Consider the following 21,633-nt stretch of genomic DNA (forward strand, 5'->3'; position numbering starts at 1 on the left):
CCAGGAAAAAATCCTGGTGGCGTTTTTATGCCCACTGCTGGCAGGTACAGCTGGGGAGGATCATAGCTGGGGAGGATCTGCATACACAGGTGCTTCAGAGGGGAGAAGGCTGTTAATCTTACCTATATGTCAGGGACGGGCAGAGTGGAGTGACCATATCTTCAGGAAACATTCTGGCTTTGGGAAGAGCTGGTTCCAGGAATTTGGGGTTGAGCACGGGAGGGGAGGTCGGTTAGGGGTCAGTCTTGAGAGCTAAGATGGAGGTGCAGGACTCAAAATGGAGTCTGTTGTGCCAAGACCGGACAGTTTATTGGTCCTTTTGCAAGATTGTTTTCAGTTTCCTTACATTGGCATTTAATCCACAGGGAAGGCTTTGATATGTTTTTGTAGCATATATATATATATATATATATATATATATATATATATATATATATATATAGAGAGAGAGAGAGAGAGAGAGAGAGAGAGAGAGAGAGAGAATCTCAGTAAGTGCTTCCAGTCCACTTAGTTTTCTGCAAGCAAGGCTGTGTGACATCGGCAGACTGAAGGTTGTTAATGAACCAACTCCCAAACTGCTGCTGCACTCTTCTTAATTTCCTTTAGCTGCTTGGATCATTTACTTAGTATATGGCTTGAGTAAATAGATAAACATTTACAATCCTGATGCACATCTTTCATGATTTTAAATCAGGCAGTATGCCCTTACCATATTTGGACTGCCTCTTGATTGATAACAGTTCCTCATGAGCACCATGGAGTATTTTGGAATTTCATTTCTTCTCAATTTTACTCATAATTTTTTATGATCCACACAATGAAATGCCTTTGCATATTTAATAAAATACAAGCAAACATCTTTCTAATATTCTCTGCTTTTAGCCAAGATCTGTGACTTCAGTGATGATAACCTTTGTTCTACATCTTTGGATCAGGAAAGATGTGCATTCTCCACATTTATGGTGTACATACTTTTAACTTAGTTTTGAATTCACCACCATATAATTCTGAGTTCGTATTGATACTTGGAATATTCAAATGTGAAATCTCTCTAGGTGTCTGAAATTCTCCATTGTATTTCCATTCAACACTAGGATGTGTGTGGCATGCTAAAGAGAGAGGGGTAGTAAGAAATTTAATGTTTTTCCCATAGAATCCTTCAATATTAAAAATCAAGGCTTAAATTCAAAAAAATCATTTTGTTGGGGTCTCATACAACTCATTACAATCCATACATACATCTATTGTGTCAAGCACATCTGTACATTTGTTTCCCTCATCATTCTCAAAATATTTGCTTTCTACTTGAGCCCTTGATATCAGCTCCTCATTTTTCTGCTTTCTCCCTTCCCTCCCCACCACCCCCTCATGAACCCTTGATAATTTATAAATTATTATTATTATTTTGTTATACCACACTGAAATAGTTTATTGTGCCATCCTGGCCAATAAACACAAGTGGGATTCATTGAAGGGCAGAGAGATAAATGGCTTGGTTAACTTCGCCTTTCTTGTCTCTTCCTTTTTGATCATTAGACCAGTGTGCGGCTGGCTTGCTTGTTCTGTGCCTCAATTTAAAGGCCACACTACCTGTGGGATGCAGAGCCGGTGGACTGTGTCACTGTATGTTGAGGTCCCTTTAAGCCCACGCGATTGGAATGTACATCTCTGGAGCTGGGCATGAGACTGTTGGTGACAACTGGTGACCTACCTTGCTGTTTGCTGCCTGGGTATATATAGCCCGGTTCTCTCTACAGAGGAGGAACTGGTGGCCCCCAAGACTTAAAGGACTGCTAGTGTCTCACTACTCTCTCAGGGGAGCGAGTTGCAGAGCCATTTGTACTGCTTTATAATTTAACTGTTCATTTCTTGTATTATACATCTATCTATCTGTATATAATTTAACAGTTCACTTCTTGTATTAGATATCTATCTTTATAGATATATATAAAAATTACTGGTAATCTGGCTTTCTCTCTCTAGAGAACCCTGTCTAACACACACACTGTCGGATGTCTCCCTTCACCTACTTTTCTGTTGTCCACCTCCCAGGGAAGGGTTTATATGTAAATCCTTGTAATCGGTTCCCCCTTCCTACTCCAGCTTCCCTCCATCCTCCTGGTATCACCACTCTCACCACTGGTCCTGAGGTGTTCATCTGTCCTGGATTCCCTGTGTTTCCACTTCCTCTCTGTACCAGTGTACATCCTCTGGTCTAAGAAAAAAATTACAAATACATTTTTGAGTAAATAATGATGGATTAAAAAAAGAAAGATCAGTGTGGATATCAAAAGAGATTATGAAACTTGCTCTTAAAGGTACGGTAGCTAAAACAAATTGAAAAAATGATGGAGTCAAAGTGCTGAACAGAAAATTTAACGGGCAGTTTGAGAAGACAAAGTAAAATTGCAAAGACTAGAGTTAGAAAATCATAAAGGAAGAACATATTCAACATGTCTTAAACTGAAAGAACTGGAAAAATAAACAAGCCTCCAGTTGCAATACTGAAAGATCCTATGGGCAACCTACTGTGTGATGCAGGAGGCATCAAGAGGAGGCGGAAAGTACTCCCAGAGTCACGACACCAAAAAGACGGAGTTGATGCTCAACCTTTTCAAGACTTTGAACACATGAGCAATTATCAGTGGTACTGAAGGAAAAGGTTCAAGCTACACTGAAAACATTATTCAAAAAGAAGACTCCAGGAATTGATGGACTACCCATTGAAATGCTTCAACAAGCTAATGAAGCGTTAGATGCATTTAGCTGTCTATTCCAGGAAACTTGGAAGCCAGTTACTTCGCCAATTGACTAGAAGAGATCCATATTTGTACCCATTCCAAAGAAAGGTGACTCAACAGAAAAGTGCTCAACTTATAGAGCAATATCATGATAGCACACGTAAGTAAATGTTTGTTAGGGGTCAGGTGAGTATGCACTCAGGCCTAGAGTATAGAGTAGCCTTGCATGGTCTGGAAGTTCAAGAGTAAAGAATACCGGGGAAATTCCAACATTGGAATCTTCTGTTGCAAATCAGAACACAAACACAGTTTTATTTATTTAAGGCTAATTTTGAGGCCTATATACCACACAGGAAAGTTCTGCTTTCTGTTTTTCTAATTACCGGAAATATAGGCCACTGGTGGTCTGAATGATCTATATTCAGTTATACTTCAGTTGTTAAATGCCTCCAAGCTCAAACTTTCCACTATTTGAAAAGCAAAATAAAAGAATAATCTGCTCAGTGTTCCTAACTTTGCTCAATAGTCCAACCGACAATCTGACTTGAAAAAACCAGTACAGCCCAAAATGGGCCACTCATCACGTCTCACCGTACACACAAAGGGTGACACCTCAGTCACTCTCTCCCTCAGCATACGGTGCCTGTGTTAGTGCGTTAAAACATTTGTCACTATTCTCTTTTTGTACTTTATTTGCATAAAGTCTTGTAACCATGGCTCCAAAGAAAGCTAGTGACAACAGAAGTAAAGCTAAGGGAAAACTGAGAACCATGATAGAGTTAAAAGAAAGACATCATTGCGAAATTTGAATCATTGATGCTTGTCTGATTTGGCAGCTGAATACAGCATGGCTCGACACTATTCACATTATTTGGGGGGAAATGTGATTTCAGCGGGTCATGTAGAAAAAGGTCTGAACTCGTTAACCATGAAACAAAGAACCCAGATCATCGAAGAGATTGGCGTTGCTGTTAAATCGGATTATTCAGAATCAAATTCATAGTGATAGAGTATCCCAGTGTGATTAAAAGCCTTCATGGTGATTTATTGAAAAGTATAGTGAGAGCGAGTGTTGAGCAACCTGAAGTATTCAGAGCCAGCCATGAGTGATTTGAAAAATTCAAAGAAAGACCAGACATTCCAGCGTAGTGAGGCATGGGACAGGAGCGCGTCCAAGTAAAGATGAAGCTGATAAATTTGTGACTGAATTTGATGACTACCTGGGGCCTGAAGGCTTGCTTCTCCAGAAAATGTTCAGCTGTGACAAAAGTGGACTTTTTAGGGGGAAAATGCCCAGTAGGACTTTCACTACTAAAGAAGAAAGTCATTACCGGGTTGCAGGCCTATGAAAGGTAGACTCGTTCTGCTGTCGTGCACGGGAATGCTGGTGAGGATTTGAAAGTGAAGCCTGTGTTTATGTACCATTCTGAAAACCCATGGAATTTTAAACAACATAATGGAAAATACGTTAATGTTATTTACTGTGCTGTGCTTTGATATTTAATGCATGGTATTATATTTATATGTTTTAGGGGGTATTTCCACAACCTAAGACTGTTAGCTTTGTGTTAAAATCCTAGAAAAATGAATTTAGAAGTATAATTTTGGGGCCCCAGAACCAATTATTTGGTTTATCATTATGGGAAAAATGTTCAGTTCTTGAACTTTTTGGCTTTGACCACAAATTTGGAATGAATTGAGATTGACAACTAAGGGATCACTGTCCTTGCTACAAAATAGTGACCCTCAAATGGTCCAATGTAGTTGGTAGGTTAGACGCTAATCATTAGAGTGATCTCTTCTATGCCATTGTGCTAGGTAGGGTATCTCTTTGATATGAACAAAAATTGAGAAACTGGCTCTTTCATAGATTTGGCATGAGCAATTCAACCCATCACGCTATTTCCAAGCATGATCTTACTGAGAATGTCTACAGCATTTAGCAATCTGCATTACATCTTCTAGTGACTCATCTATCAGTGATGTAGTTTTCCATATGTTATTAATAGCTAAGTCTTTTTTATGTCCAAGAGGTTAAAAACCCGGCATCTTCTGACTCTCTTAATACTTTTTAGAGAGTAAGACCTATAGACTTGACTCTAGTAGTTCATGAGCTATTTGGCTAAGCAATTCAGTTACTTGATACATCACAGAATTTGAGTAAGAAGAGCTAGAGATGAAACAGATCTTTCACAGTTAACACCTGTGACTGTGGACAAAGTTCTATATTTCCTTGAATCATTTGTGAAATACAGACATTTTTTTTCTAGGCCAGAGAACAACAAATGGGATTATTTGCGTACATGCTTTGTGAACTCGAACACAGTCTATAGGTAGAGTCTTGATTATTATACGGGGGCTGGGTCTTCATTAGAAATTGTTTCCATTCGTTCTCCTTTTTGTATCAAGGCTAGAGGCACAGGTATGCTGTGTAGCCAGGAGTTAGGAAAAATGTGTACAGATATATGTCTCAATGCGTAAGCTATGTACAAATATATGTCTCCACGCGAAAGAACTTATTTGGTATACAGAACACATAGAACTTCCTTTAGTGCAGAGGCTCTAAGAATGAATCACCGTATCTTCCCAACTAAATTCGGAAGAAGTAGCGTTTGTAGTCTATTTTACTTATTTTTACTTTTGTTCAAGCAACGATGCAAAAGGAACACTACCAAAAACACGGGTGTGGAAGGACTGAAGATTGTTTAAAGATGACAAGAAAAAAACAACTGAGCAAACACTTCCTACTGCATTTATTCTGCTTATTTTTTTTCAATGTAAGAAAGTTGCACAAAACTAGAAGCAAAAAAGTATAATTTGCTACAGTCGCTACATTCACTGAGCAGGAGAGAGGGTGTGGTGGTCATTCTCTGAAAGGGTCAGAGAGGGGAATGTGGAGGATGTGCATGCCTGGGGGTAAATATGTACATCTATCTTTTTGGAAATAATGAACAAGAATGAATAAAAAAAGAAAGAACAGAAAAAACTATTTAAGGGGGGCTATCATTTTCTACTGGTGAGAATTCCTGATCTTGGGGAGGTTCAGGAAAGTTGGTTTCTCTTTCTTCTTCTTCTTCTTCCAGCACTGGAATAATTTCAGTGTCTTCCTCATTCTTTGGCTGGGAAGGCATTTCAGTTAACTCAACCACTTGCTCTTTTATTTCAATAGTATGTTCTTTCTTTTCTTCAGCTGATAGGAGAACCACCTTCTAGAACACAAAATAAATGAACACATTTTGACCTTTGTCATTTTTATCATTCTCAACAATCTCTATAATTGCTTATCAAGTACCCCCAATTAAACCTTCAAGGCCAATAGGTATTTGCCCTTCTGTCAGGATTAGAGAAGTTTCGATTCTTGATCTGCTTTTCCCTTTTGGGACTATCCTTCAGGAAAAGTAATTTTCTCTCTCTGATCCTGTTTTCCTCATCTGCAAAATGAAGAGGTTGTGATGGTTTCTAAATTCGATTAGAAATCTAACTTTCTATGACTCGGAAACAGTTGATTTATCTTTAGGATAGTTATATTTCCCAATTGTAGAGTCTTTTGAACCAATTGGATGAGAAGAGGAATGGGATGGAAATGGAGGAAGAATAGTGGGACTACTGAGAAGCTAAATCAAAGAATTAGCGGCTTTCAACCTTTACCTGTCTTGTTTTCCAACATTAAATGTGGCATTATGAAATCAAGGTAAAAGGCTGAAGTCAAGGTGATTGTAAGGTTAGCAAGTTACATACATGATGAAACTGCACATCCTGCCTAATCTTTGGACTCATTTCCAACGTGAAGACAATTTTCCTCATTATTGGTATTTCCTGCATTACAAAAATAAGCAAGGCTACTTTTCATAAAGCTCCCCTGCCCCGAAGCCTCATCACTTAGTTACCGTCTACATACAAGATGCTTGGCAGACGTGATTGCTTTCGACTCTAAAATTTAGAGGGAGGTTGTGGACAGAGTGGTTGCTACTTACAGCTTTTGGCCTCGAGCACAGTCGTTTCCAGTCATTTTCGGCAATGCCAGCGGCCACAAGTTTCTGGAATAGGGAGAAGATCAGCATCACTGCAAACAGGCCCTAAAGTACAAGAGGAGACCAGGGTGAACACGCAATAACGACACCAGGCAGACAGCCGATGCTCAGTAGGTGATTGCGGAATCTAATTCAGTGATGGAAGGCAAATGACGCGTAGTTGTGAGGCCTGCTGGTACAGAAGACGACAAGACCAGCTGATCTCAATTTTGACTCAAGAGGCTCTCGTGTGTGTCAGAGTCGAACTGCGCTCTAGAGGGGTTTCCAGTGGCCGATCCTCCAGGGCTTGATCACTAGGAATTTCTTCCAAGCCACCTCTGGGTGGCCTGGAACCTCCAGCCTTTGAGTTAGCTGCTGGAGTGTGTGAACCTTTTGCAGCACCCACGGACAGTATGGTTTACAAGGCTCACCCTTAGCACAACTCCTGACACACAACAGATGGGGTCATCTATCTTTCAGGGATAATCAACTGTACAAGAACCCATTTTACATAGAAGGGAATTTTTACTAAGACCCAATTAAATTGCAGCCACCTTTAGATGCTGTGGTATCAAGCCAAGGAAACCTTGCTACTCTTGAAAGATGTGCTTCCCACCCCCATTCCACTCTATGTTTAAACCCTTTGAGACCAAAGCTCTCCTTAATCAGTAGTAATATTGATGCCATTAGTAGAAAAAATATTGATAAGAAACATGTATGTTACACTTTTGATGTACCATACACTGTTCTAGGTGCTTCATTTATTCCTCAAACCAGCTGTTATTGTCTCCATTTTATAGATGTAGAGATTGGGTCAGAACAAAGTAAAGACCTTGCCCGAGGCCACATTGTTGGAAAGTGGCAAATCCAGGGCGTCTAGATCTAGAGTTGATGGTCACAATCACATGCCACTTTTCTTCCTTCCCTGCAAGAAATTCAGTTTCACACTCACCAAGAACACAGATCTCATGCTGTAGCAGTATTGTGTAGCTGGAGAATTTTCCTCAGACGCCTTAGTCGGTTGACAGTTGTATATAGTAATGTGTGGTTTGGCCACTTGGAAAAAATTCAGGCTCTCGATTTTTAAGAAGTGGGAGAATGTAATATTAACTATGTCCATGATCAAAAGAATGATTCCAGAAATGGCAGTGAAGAGGCTCAGTGAGTTCATTACCATTTTCCCTTTAACCTGAAAGAGTAACACACAGATTTGTTGATTGGGTTTGCTTTCCACTTGGAAAATATAAGCTAGGAAGGAGTCCCAGATGCCATCGCATGTCTCACTAAGGCACCACAGCACAACCACACTGTGCTTCTTCCCTCAGAACCTTGATCTCGCTCTCTTGTACCTTTCTTAGCCTTCCTGTCTTATTTCAATACTACAACAGATTTAAGTTATTGTGTCAAAATTTTACGAGTGATCCTTCATTCTTACAGGCTGTATCTTTGCACTTCCCTTCCATGCCTCTGTTGCCATCTTAACAGAGATTCACAAATACTTGTTGAATAAATGAAGATAGTGTCTAGACAGTGTTCTGTCTGCACTAGAAGGTAGGAGGAGGAGAGAGAAGGAATGTTTTCTATCACTGAAGCAGGATGGTGGCGTAGGTACAGATAGCAAAGGAGCAGATAGAACCGTCTAGGTCTGTACCATCAAATGGAAAGAGGCAAGCAACACCATCACTACCAAGACTTACTCCCTGCTGACATTGATTGCAATCAGCCTCTCTCAACCATCTTTCAGAGTACAATTGGCAGCTATCCTCTCTGAGGAGCGCAGATATGAGGAGGTGAATGTGAAGGTGGTTACTTTCTAAGACTGATAAAATGTTGAATCAGAAAATAGATGTAAAAAGTCCTTAGTAATTTATGATTACTGCTGGTTATTTTAGGGCACATATAGTTTACCCCTGGCTATTTGACCTTCAGATAATAAGTCAAGAAGTCTAGCCATACTTGTAGATTAGAACAATTTGGTCTTCAGAAACAGTACCTCCTCACCCCCAGATTGAGTTTATTATACCTCCTTTAAAGAGGAGGCATCTCCATTCAGCCAGTTCCCCACTTACTTTGAAAGACCCTCAGCTTGGCAATAGGTCAGAAAGTATAAGAGGATGTTGAGGGAACATTGTATTCAGATTGTACTTGGGAAGAAAACGCTGGGTGAGCTTCAGACGCAAAGGGCTTAGAATCCGGAGGTCTGTGTAATGTCCTATTCCTGGGTGTACACTAATCCCGAGGGATCACATGAACAATCCGCACGATAGGTCTTCACAGCCTCGAAGGCACTTTCACACTTGTGACTCCATTTTGTTCTCACGATACTTTAATGTGGAAGCAAAGACTATCACCTCCATGACGGAGGTGAAAACGCAACCTTGTAACCTTAAAATAGCATTCTTAAGGTTACAATGAAACAATAATTTAGAATTGTTAAGTGGTGAGCTGGGGTAGCTGGGACAAAGACTAAAGCATAGTCTTCTTAGATCAATCTGTCTTTAATTCTGAACTTTAACCATGAATATAGTTCACATAGATAAAATTTCAAAAAAAATTTGGTGGCGGGGGTGGGGAAGTGGGCTTCTTGAGAAAACCAGAAAACCTGCTCGACAAATTCTAAAAGAGATGTAGCACTCATTTCCATTTTTTTATGAATAAAGACTGCAATAGGATTTTGAAGATTTTTTTTGTGCTTTTTACAGTTGAGGAAAAGGCTCACTATTTTCACCTGAGAAAATGGGCATCTTTTTGATTCATAAAGAAAAACATATGATTACTTGCCAGACGATTGTTGGGGTTTTTGTCCATTGCTGCCAGGAGTGATCCAGAAATGATAAACTGCAGAAAGAGAGGGGATGGGGTGTGGAGAAGTGAGCGGGGGGAGGAGAGAAGGAGATCAGATCACTTTAACATCAAGGACTGGTGGTAAAGAGGCCATCTGAACCTTCAACCAGTCACTGAACTATCCCCTCATGCTCATTGGATCCATTTATTTTGCAGCCCTCATCACCCTCCTTCATTCAGGATCAATGGTATTCAACCCACCCCCTTCACTCAACCGTCATGGAGCTTTGACTCCACCTTTTCTAAGACCAAGGACAGGTTCCACATTTTCATTTCAATGAAGATTCACATTGTGGGTTCAAAAAGTTTACTTTTGAAAAGAAAATTCATGTAATTGCTTTTGGGGTTCACTATGACGATAAACAGTATGCAGATTATTTTCTGTCTGCAGGAGAAGGCAGAGGGAAAGAAGGTCTTCTGCCGTAGTGCTATGGGTATGCCGTCAATGAGGCATCACTTGGCATGTCTGTCAAAGGAACTTCCTCAAACGATGGTTCTGTAGGTAGTCATGGCAATTATTATTATTTTAAATCTTAAAACCTTTGGTTGATTATGCAGTCATGAAAAATAATGTATTCGAGAAAGATTGGTACAAAACTATATCATACAAATTGCATGTTAAGAAATCTTCCCTTCCTAACATTTGAGTTGTTGAATGGAGGGAAATTTGCTCTATTCCATCACCTCTTGTTTTGAAAAATTTGATCCCCAAACCCAGCTTGAAAATGACAACTATGAAAGTGTCCATGAAAGAACCACCCTGCCCCCACCAGGCCGAGAGAGGCTATAAGCTTGGAGAACATGTTCACAAAACAGCCAACAGGACTTCTGCTTTGTTGATCAGCAAAAGGAGATTTCTTTGGGGTAGGACTAAGTGCGCGAGGCGCCGTAGTAACACAGTTGTCATGATAAAGGAGCAGGTGGGCGGGACCCGGCTGTTACTGTTCCTTAATTTCCAAACCACCGGTGCCAGCCAGTCCAGGTGTGTAGTTGCCTGCCCCAAATTGACTGTGGAGAAGGTCTCTGTAGAACAGTCTGTTTCCTGCATTAATTCATGTCTTTCCTCGACTTCAGATGAAGCATGCCCCTGACTCTCAACCGAAGAATGCACGACCATTCCACTGCAGGATGTGTACTCGATGCTATCATTTTAGCCTGATACCCTACTTCTTACCCACATACTTCCCTCAACACAGAAACCATCTGACCTATGTGTGTGGTTGTTTGTTTGCTTTTGGGTTTTTTTTTTTTTTTTTTGCATTTTGTATGTTTCACTCACCAAATGCTTGTTATTTTCTACTCACCATCATGCCTCCCCAGAAAGGGTACCAAACAGTCATACAGATAGGAGCATAGATTCCTATGGGGATCATGAGGAGACCCCCAAGCGCAAAGTGGACGAGCCCATTCATGATCTGGACAGCCTGGGGAGAGAAGACACACACTGATGTATGAACTGAACTCATCATCATGTTAGAAATCAAGGTGAGGCTGGAAGTCTTGACTACTGACTTGGGTCAGTGTGAAATGTCTGAAGGAAGCTGTGAAAATCTTGTTTTTTATTCAGACCAGTTCCCCCTATTATGTGGCACATTTCCAAGGAACAGATGTCCCTAGGATGTGGGACAAAACTGAGATGGGAGGCTCCTATATACACAAGCTTCAATACCAGTGCCAAAAGGGGTTATAAGATCACCTTGAAGTGATCAGGTAATCACTTTCATGTTACATTCAGATTCGATCCAGCGATGTGAGACATAGAAAATACCTCGGCTTGTATCAAATTTCTTCAGGTAGGATTGAGGCTGCACCTGGCTTATAGTCTTAAGCTTCAATGTGCCATAGAATCCCTAGGCTACGGAATAGAAGGCAATTGACTTACCCCCAGAGCCTTAGACTCCCTTATGAAGAAGTGTTGAGTGGGGCCCACCAGTGATGACATCCTCCAGGGAGCTATTTTCTGAGCAGGATGCATGCCAACAGGGCTTTTCATGGGCTCTGCTGGGAAAGTCCCGCTTACTGAATTTCTGGGGGTCATCATGTCACTTTCGACACCTTGAAAAATAAAACAATAAAATGGAGACATAGAAGGAATTTTGACATATAACATTCTCCCTGGTGGATGGACAACAGAAATGTGCGTGAAGGGAGACATCGGACAGTGCAAGATAGAACAAACTAATTTATAAATTCTCAAGGGTTCATGACGGAGTGGGGAGCAGGGAGGGAGGAAAAAAATGAGGAGCTGATGCCAGCGGCTTAGGTAGAGAGCAGCTGTTTTGAGAATGATGAGGGCAATGAATGCACAAATGTGATCTACACAATTGATGTATGTATGGATTGTGGTAAGAGTGTGAACCCCCAATAAAACGATGAAAAAGAAAAGATTTTTGACAATCTTTAATCTTGTGTCATGCATGCATCCAAACACATCTTTTTTGTAGTCCCTCGTTAAAGCATCTTCCTAGTGGCAAGGTATCTGAATTAAGACCTATTGCTGAACTCTGATAAAAGTTCTAGAGGGGGCAGTTCAGTCGAGGATTATTGGTCTCTGTTTTCTTTGTAGAAATGCCATGCTCACATCACACATGGCTTATTTGCCTCTCCTCTCTGAACACTTTTCTTGTGATTTAATATTGGAAAATGTGTTCTGTATTGATCTTTCCTTTTATTTATCTGCCTTTGCCCAGAATTATAGGCCAGAGATACCATGACCAAGTATGGGGAGCATTGTCCATTCTCTACCTTTATTACCACCCGTTTGTCATTTTGTCATAGTGTGTGGTTTGCATGTTCATATGATACTATGCAATTGATATTTCAAACACCAGTAGGATTACCCATGGTGGATAGCTTACAGTGAATTTCCAGACTATGACAGACTAGAAGGAAAAGACTGGTGATCTATTCTTAAAATTAGCTGATGAGAATCTATGGCTCATAAGAGAATATCGCCTGAATTAGTGCTGGAAGACGAACCCCCTATGTTAGAAAACCAAAATCAAACTTACTGCGACCAAGTTGATGCCGACTCATAGCAACCCAATAGGACAGCATAGAACTGCCCCTGTGGGTTCCTGAGACTAACTTTTTATGGGAGTAGCATTAAAAATACACAGTGGCTGCAGCAATGGATTTGAGCATACTTAAGATCATGGAGATAGTATAGGATCAGGCAGTGTTCCCTTCCATTGTACAGTGTTGCCATTGAGTTGGGGCTGACTCAAAGTCAGCTAGCAACTCTGTCTCTAATTCTATGACCTTGAGTAAGTCACTTCAGGAAGACTTTTTAATGGTTATGTAGAGCTGTGGACTTTGGAATTAGATTGCCTATGTTTACATCACAATTTCATTTTTTGAGAGACTTCGGGCAGATTCTTTAAATTCTCTGGCCTTCAGATTCTTCAACTTCAAACTGAGAGCAGTAGTAGCTCTTTCTCTCAATTCATAGGCTACTATAAGACACAAATGGTCTTATGGTCTGTGCATGGCTGCTGTTTTTCTTTCAGATGTAGTTCAAACAAAGAGACCTTGGGGATCAGAGTGGTAAAGTGCTTGGCTGCTAATGGAAAGGCCTGTTGTTCAGACCTCCCACTCACTCCGTGGGAGAAAGAGATGCTTCTGAAAAGGTTTTGTCATTGGAAACCCTATGAGGCAGTTCGACTCTGCCCAACAAGGTTGCTATGAGTTGAACTCCACTCAATGTCAATGGAGTTTGCCTTTGGTTTGGTCACTCAAATGTCACCTCTAAGAGCAGTATTCCCCCTCATTCTACAATGAACCCTGCTAGCTTCTCTTTTTCTTTTGGGATTCATTTCTTCATATCAACTAAAATCAAATAAAACCCAGTGCCATAGAGCCGATTGCAATTCGTGATGCTCCCGTGTTTCAGAATATAACTTTGCTGCACAGTGTTTTCACCCTGTAACCTCATGGAAGTACATAGCTGTACCTTTCTTCTGAGGCCCACTGCGTGGGTTGTAACCACTAACCTTTGGCCATTTGTCGGATTTTTGGGATCTTGCTTGTGTCCTGGGACTCTCTTCCTGGGGACACATCTTTGGTTGTGTCTTTATTGAGGGAAAGTTATATAGGGTGTCTTAGAGACCAAGATACTAGCTCACCAAAGTCACCTTGAGCTAGATAACAACAAGGGTGCTCTAGGACAGTTTGCTGTGAGTCTTCAGTTGTGAAAATGTAAGCATTGTGTCAGCTTCGCTGGGTCAGGATTCTCAGTGGTTTGGAAATAAATACCTAGTCATCCTTCATTCCCTGACCTGTGCAACGTAATCAAAGCCAATCCATGATGGGATAACCCTCCACAATTGGTTAAGATCAGAATGGAGTGAAACACCCTTACTCGGGTCACAACCATGGTACAATTAAAAGGAGGTTTCTAATATAACAACCCTATAGGAACGTTTTTGTTTCTCGTTATTGGGTCTGAATCCTATATCTGGCTCAGTGAGCTCTGGTTATTTGGACTACCTGGGCCAACAGCCTGCCATATTGCCTGTTCCTTTGACCTGTTGACCTTGGATTAATTCACCTCGCTTGTCAAAAACCTAACTTGCTGACTTTAGAACCATCTGCCTTTGCAGTTATCAGTCTCTGGTCTTCCTGCTGATCTTGGATTCATCAGCCCTCACAACTGTGAGAGTCAGGAGAAGCCTCTAGCTTAACATCTGACCCACGGACATGGGACCTGCCAGGAGTTGCCTACTTCTGCAATGATGGTGAGTCATTTTCTTGATACAAATTCCCTCTATACTTACACATATATAAGCCTCACTGGGTATGTTTTTCTACAGAATTCAGCCTAAGATATCAGCATCATGTTTGTGCCCTCTTTGTAGTTTACAAGAAAATTTCACGTCATCTCATTTGTACCTCGTAGAGTGGGCCAGAGATTTATTAGAACCACCTCTTTTGTAGGCACAGCAAACTGATATGATTCTCACATGTTTAAAAGAAGAACTCATCTCTTTATATTTAGGGGTGCTCTGGTGTTCTTTCCATGGACTTTCCAGACTGTTTTGCATGATGCATGAGAACTCAGCCTTGTTATTTTGATTTCATTTCTTTTAAATTTAAATATATGTGCTTTGGGGTGATTATACAACAATTCAAAGTTGAGTAATTGTCTAGAGCAGAAGCTGAAGGAGGGGGAGTAGGTCTTGATGTGTGCTTCTCACTTGATTTCACTGCGGCCCTAGATTAACAGCTGTCATGTGGTACTGGGTATTTGCTTTGTTCCACAAACCACCCCACCAGAACAGCTACCCACACACAAATGAGTATGTTAATGCAATCTTCTAAAGAGTTCACCAACCGCTTCCGGTCACCAGACATCATTTTAAAAGCCAGGCAGACCTCAGAAACCATTCTGGTCATTTGAGAAATGAGGAAACTGTGGCCCGGGGCCGGGACGTATCTTGTTAAAGACCTCACACTTACTGATAAAGCCAAGCCAGGAAGCAATCATCATGTCTTTGAGATTGATGCTATTTCTGTTGCATCAAAGCTGAAAGTCAATGATTATAGTTGTTTATTGAGCACCTATTATAGGTCAGGAATATGATGTATGCTCTTTCCAATTCTCTGAATACCTTCCTACGTGGGTATCTTGTCTCTATCTTGCAGATGCTGAAATGCAGGTTCAGGGAGAGTAATTCATTTTCCCATGGCAAGTTATGAAATGAGCTTGGAGCCATCACACTGCTCTCCAGTGGAGTCACCTTTGTGAGGACAGTTTCAAGAGCACAGGTTATTGATTTTTAGGACAGAAGTAGCAATTTCGATCACCATCTTTTAATTTTTACTTATTCATCAACAACTTGATGGAGGCTGTGTTGGTGTTCCTGTGCGATAATCCTGTTGTGTAAGCAAGAATCATTTGTCTGCACTGAGTAATGATAGTGCAGGCACTTTCTGGATTAAGAACACGTTCTGTTCCTTTCTGTCTTTAAACTGAATTTGCACAGAAATCAGAATAGTTAGGTTTGTATCTCGTGTCAGTCAAGTGTTTTTCTTAAGAGTATACATAAAAAACCCCAAACATTTCAGATAAATTAACATCTTTAACATAATAATGCAGTAATAGTGTTTTGATGCATATCACAATTTAGCATCTGTTTATTACAAATGGGGTTGGTTTGTAACAATGGGTTGTACGTAAGTTGGGCAGTTGAACACAGGGACTGCCTGTAAGGACCACTAGGGAAGCCCATTTTATTTCTGTTTGTTAAAATGGTGTTTTATCAGTTAGTCTAGTGAACCAATGGGCCAAGCAAACATGTCTCCATTCCTCTGAAACCAGAGGAATTATATGGTGCCCAGCTCCAATTACCAACAATTTTAAAAATGGATCACATTAGAGATTCCTGGATAGAGCGGGAGAAAAATATGAAACATAAATTCAAGAACATCAAAGATAACCAGATTGGATAGAGGTAGGTGGGATGGCCCTTAGTCACCTTCCAGGTCTGGAACTAAAGTCACCCTCACGTTAGAATAATCAACCCTTTAAGACCAAATCGGCCACATTTTTCCAAGGCCAAAATTCAGAGGGTTGGGAAAGGCGGAGGAACGGAAACTGGAATCACAAGGTGAAAGTAGGAAACATGATAGCATATTGAAAGGATTTCATTACATGAGTTGAAACAAAATGGGTATGGACTATTAAATGTAAAACTGATGATCTGCTCTGTTAACTTAATTTACAATAAGTTTTTAAAAAGTGACTTTTATGATGACACTATATTTCTATACAGCCTTCAAACAAGTAACACTGTGAAATAGTAGTGTATAAATGAAAGCATGATGGTGACTGTTATTTAATCTTCATGTAAACACTCAATTTTTTTATAGTAGGACATAAGGTGATAGTATAATAAAGAAAATACTCATCCCATGGAAGCATATGGAACTAGATCACACACACCTAAGAATATTGTAGATTCTTGAAGACTTGCCTTCTTTTCTTTCATTGTTTATGAAGTCTTATACCCTGCCTGACATGCAATTAGGCTCAACCATACATTGGTCAATTAGTGTATGTTGACCAAAATATAAGAAAATTTTCAAACTATGCTAACATCAGAACTCGATTTATTACACACCTGCCATTTTATTACCCTAGGCAACTGCTGTATATCTTTAAAAAAATCTTAACTAGGCATCTTTGTTTCAGTATCTACTCACTGAAGAAGATCTCACAGCCTCTATGAGTAGTGCTTTGAATAATGACTTTTAGGTCCAATGATTCCATCATTTACTGCAAACTTCAAAGCTGCTTCATTTTCATTTTCTTGACTTCCTCCTTTGCCACTCAAAATAGCCTTTTATCTTTATCTTTCTGGTTTTCTTTGCATTTATCTGAGGAAGAATGCTCCTATCCACCCCTCCCCGCACTTATCCTCTATAAGGACTCTTGGTGGCACAGTGGTTAAAGTGCCCAGCTGCTACCCAAAAGGTTGGCAGTTGGAACCCACCAGTTGCCCTGCAGGAGAAAGATGGGTCCATCGGCTTCCATAAAGATTTACAGCTTCAGACACTCTACAGGGCAGCTATGAGTCTTGCTCTACTCAATGGTTGTGGGTTTGATTTTAAAAAAATTTTTGTTGGCTTTTGTTCTCTTCAGACATCTCCCACCATAACATCTTTCTTGTAACTTCAGCTTCTCCTTCAGTTTGTTGTGTTACTTAGCAGCAAGAGCTTGCCCCAACGGTGTTGCTTTCTACTCCTGTGGTCTAACTATAAAACCAGAAAGCAACATCAAGAAACTCAGCTGCCGTCATGTATGGTGACCACACGTGTCTCAGAGCAGAACTGCTGCATAGACCTTGATGGCTCAGAGCTTTCGGAAGTAGGTCTCCAGATCTTTCTTCCAGCATGCCTCTGTGTGGGTTCTGATCACCATCCTTGTATTTAGTCAATGTTTTGTGCCACCCAGTAGCTTCCTAGAATGATAATATTCTCTTTATACATTTCATTGTTTTTGAGAATAGGAGATCGCTTGCCATTTGTAAAGGCCCCCACACTCATAAAGCATAATTATCATTCCTGGATCCTGGATGGCTAACTGCTGTAGGGTCTACTAATCTCAAAGCCTCTCCTCCCCCACCCCTCTCTTAATCTAGCAATGTCTTCAGCCACTGCCCTGTTCCCCTATCTTTTCATCCTGGCTTCTTCAAAGCTTTATGTGCGACTCTCTCCATAACTTCCTTGGCACCTTCTCACTCCTCCATGCCTTGAACCCAGTTTTTACCAGAGCCACTCAATTGAAACTTCTGGTCCTCTTTAAGAGCTAAGCTGCACGATTGATGACCTTACCTTGCTGTGTATCTATGCTCCCTGTTAGCCATATCGACAGGTTAGCAACACATTTCACTCCAGCTCCTTCATCTCCCACATTCAATTCATTGACAAGTCATGCCATTTCTACCTCTGCCCCACATCATGTCTGTGGATATTTTTTTCCCTACTTCCAGGGCTACCCCTTGAGCTTACTTTTCCCCTCTTGGTTTAGCACAAAAATTTAATTTTTCTGCTTCCAATCCTGTCTTCTCACGCATCATGTCGCAGGCTAGGAGATCAAACTCCCTGTATCCTGGCTTCTATCGTGTTCTTCCAGAGCTGACATGGATAACCATAGGAGGTCAGAGCGGCGACTCCTGCATCGGCCCTTACTTCAGCCTGGTTTAGCTTCGTAAGCTCTTCCTCACCTCCTTGCCACCTCCTCACTCCTCCACGCTTAGAGCACAGCTTTAGCGGTCTTCCACCACTTTCTTCTCTGACCGCCTCTGAACGTGGACATGCTCCTACTTCCTCCCCAAATCACTCCAGTGAAACTGCCAGTTACACATTAACACCACCCGAGGCCTCCTGAAGCTGATCCAGCTTTCCTCACCTGACAGCAAGGATTTATCACCGGAAGCCCAGAGATCTCTGCAGCTCTTGTCAGCTGTTTTCTTCCCATTGTTAATTGGGTAATGGGCTTATTAACTTCTCTCTGAAAACCAAATTGCCATCCATTTCATGGCTTAAAGGAGCCTGCTTCCTAGAATTATATAAGCAACACATGCTCTGGTACTATAAACTCCATAAGCATTAACCCGAGGAACACGGAATTAGATACTAAATTAGACTACTTTCTCCAGGTAGGCTTGCAAATGCTCAAGATGCCAGGTGAAGGTTAATTTATTTTACCTCACCTGACATTGAGTAAGATCAAGTCATTTCCAAGGAATTGGGGAAGGAGGATGACAGTATATGGTAGTTTGAGGAAGCAGTTCTGGTGGCATGGTTAACATGCATCAAGCACCCTAGTTGTGCAGTGGTGAAAGTGCTCAACTGCTAACCTGCAGTTTGAACCTTTCAGCCATCCTATGGGAGAGAGATGTAGCAGCCTGCTTCCGTAAAGATTACAGCCTTGGAAACTCTATGAGGCAGCTCCACTCTTGTCTTGAACTGTTGCCATGAGTCGGAATCAACTTAATGGCAATGGGTTGGTTTGGGTTTTGTATTTTAGCATTCATCTTGCTTCGATCACTAGAGCTCTCTAGTCTCCACTGCCCACTCTGTCCTCCCGGTGTGATCAGTTACAGGTGTTCGGATGGTTTAGGACTTTGAAATTGGCAAGTTGTCTCCCATCCTTCCAATAAATAATGACATGGTAGTGCCAGAAAAGGTTAGCCTGTTGTACTTCATAATCCTTAAAGGGTTTGCGTCCAATGGGGGACCACTGGAGGCAGAAGCTTTGCAGCAAGACCAATGGAGTTAACTTCACTACATCCATGACTGACTGCTTTCTTATTTGGTACTGAGCAATCATGAGACCTTCAGGAGTTTATTTTCCTGAAAGAAGCCCTGGTAACAAAATACTTAAGCTCTCACCTGCTCACCAAGAAGATTTTGGTTGACCCCATCAGCCCCTTTGACAAAGATGTGATGCTTCCAAAAAGATTGACAGCCTTGAAGACACTACGCAGCAGTTCTAGTCTGTCCTAGAGGGTTACTATGAATTGGAATTCTACTTGACAGGAGGTTAGAGTTTGTTTTGCTTTGTTTCTGTGAAGGGGGTATTAATCTTTACAAATATTATCATTGCCCCCATTTGAAAGATGAGCAAACAGAGGCACAGTGAGATGTTTTAACATGCCAAAAGTTACGTGCCTTTTAAGTGGTGGAGCTGAAGTTTGAAACCAGCTGCTGAGAAATCATGCTTGAACCTACCTGCTGTATTCCACTACGGTTTGACTTGCAGCTAGTTACCTAAGGTCATTTTTGAGGGAGAGAGGAGTTAAAAGGGTGTTGGGCAGCATGGCTTGATAACCCTCAAACTCTCTGTCATCAGGGCAAATTTGACCCATGTCGGTCCCATAGACATAGAGCTGCCCTGGTGGGTTTCCGAGACTGTAAATCTTTGGAGGCCTTATCTTTCCCACCACATTACCAGGACTCATCAGAAACCCTGACCTGGAGAATACTAGGATTAAAGTGGCAATTTCCAGGCTCCAAAAACATTTATCATTTATCAGCCCCCCCTTAAAACTCAGAATACAAACCCACTGCTATTGAGCAGATTCTGACTCATGGTGACACTATAGGGTGAGGCAGAGCTGGTCATTAGGGTTTCCAAGACTAAATCTTTATGGGAACACACAGCTTCATTTCCACCCCCCCTCAGCACAACTGGTGGGTTTGACCGGCTCATCTTGTGGATAGCCGCCCAAGGCAGCACCAGGATTCCTTTACCACCACCACCCTTAAATATTTAAATAAAGAAAATTGATTTCTTACCTGGACACCGAGTCTTCAAGGGCTTAAGAGCTGAGTTAGATAGCGCCTGCGAGTTCAGTCTGATGTATCCAGCTTTTCACATATGCCGGGAGAGAGGTTAAGTGAGATAGACCAGCTCTGGGTCTCGGACTTCTGATAGCTATCAGGTGACAAAAATCAGCAGCTTTTGCCACCTTGGGCTTTGCCCCGATTATTTTGGTTTAACACACTCTTACAAGAGCCGAAGTGAAACCAGGACGTTTCACTTCTTTAAAACGACCCCAGGGGACTGCCTGGGGAGCTTCACGCTACCTTAAGTGGAAGAGTTTTATAGCCCCCACCCTGCAAACAGGTGTGGGTAGTGGGTCCCCGAGGACAAGAAGGGCTCTAGAAATTCTCCAAAGATGGGCCTGAAGGACTGACATTTACCTTTTTATTTCACTTTTAAGGGTCAGTGGAGAGGAGGCATCCATGCAGATAAATTCAAGATTAATTAAGTCCATACACTTGGGAGCATGAATGTAGTCGTCTCCAACTATTTGTTTCATCAGCTACCTAAGGCTATATTTAGGTGATTATTTGCATGGCTAATCTAAAGTGCTGAAGTATGGTAGTCATATTTTAGCAGTAAGGCCATTGGTTCAATTTCAACTCACGTAGACCCCATGTATTTTCACAGTAGAATGGTATTCCATAGGGTTTTCAATAACTATGGTCTTTCAGAAGCCCTTGCGGTACAGTGGGCTGAGCATTGGTCTTGCTAACCCTAAGATTGGCAGTTCAAGCTCACCAGACACTTTAAAGAAGACATGAGATTTTATAGTTTCATAACTATTTATAGTCTCAGATACTCTACAGAGTCATTATGAGTTGGAATCTATTTGATCTTTTGGAAGTAGATCACTAGACCTTTTTTCCTACTCCTTCTCAGTCTGGAAACTCCACTGAAAATTGTTCAGCATCATGGACACGTGAAAGCCTCTACTGACAGAGTGGTGGTAATTATGTATGAGGTGCTTTGGCCAGGGATTAAACCTAGGTCTTCTGCATGACAAATGAGAATTCTACCACTGGCCTAGCCTTTGGCATTTGTGAGATTGATTGAGTAACACGGCACCTGGAACATAGTACACTAGCGGTTCCAAAACTTCAATAGCTACTATTCTCATAGTAGTAAGTGACTCTAGGATTCAGCATCGATGTAAAAGTTGTGGGCCAAGCCACACTGCCAACCAGCTCCTCTTTCCATGTGTCGA

At 41.3% G+C, this 21,633-nt stretch overlaps 1 protein-coding gene and 1 non-coding gene across 2 annotated transcripts; both read right to left on the reverse strand.

Annotated features, from left to right (window-relative positions):
- Window positions 1-5,731: 5,731 nt before the first annotated feature.
- Window positions 5,732-11,636, reverse strand: MS4A1 (membrane spanning 4-domains A1). Its single transcript, XM_075548041.1, has 6 exons — window positions 11,478-11,636; window positions 10,900-11,019; window positions 9,533-9,589; window positions 7,704-7,940; window positions 6,716-6,817; window positions 5,732-5,950 (listed from the first exon to the last, which is right to left on the reverse strand). Exons 1-6 carry the CDS (start codon window positions 11,634-11,636, stop codon window positions 5,732-5,734), a joined length of 894 nt encoding a protein of 297 aa, XP_075404156.1.
- On the reverse strand, window positions 9,327-9,387 carry LOC142447566 (U7 small nuclear RNA). The gene has a single exon (XR_012784248.1). It is a non-coding gene; the product is annotated as a U7 small nuclear RNA (small nuclear RNA).
- Window positions 11,637-21,633: the final 9,997 nt, after the last annotated feature.

This window comes from Tenrec ecaudatus, chromosome 4 (genome assembly GCF_050624435.1).
Source record: "Tenrec ecaudatus isolate mTenEca1 chromosome 4, mTenEca1.hap1, whole genome shotgun sequence".
NCBI lineage: Eukaryota > Metazoa > Chordata > Mammalia > Afrosoricida > Tenrecidae > Tenrec > Tenrec ecaudatus.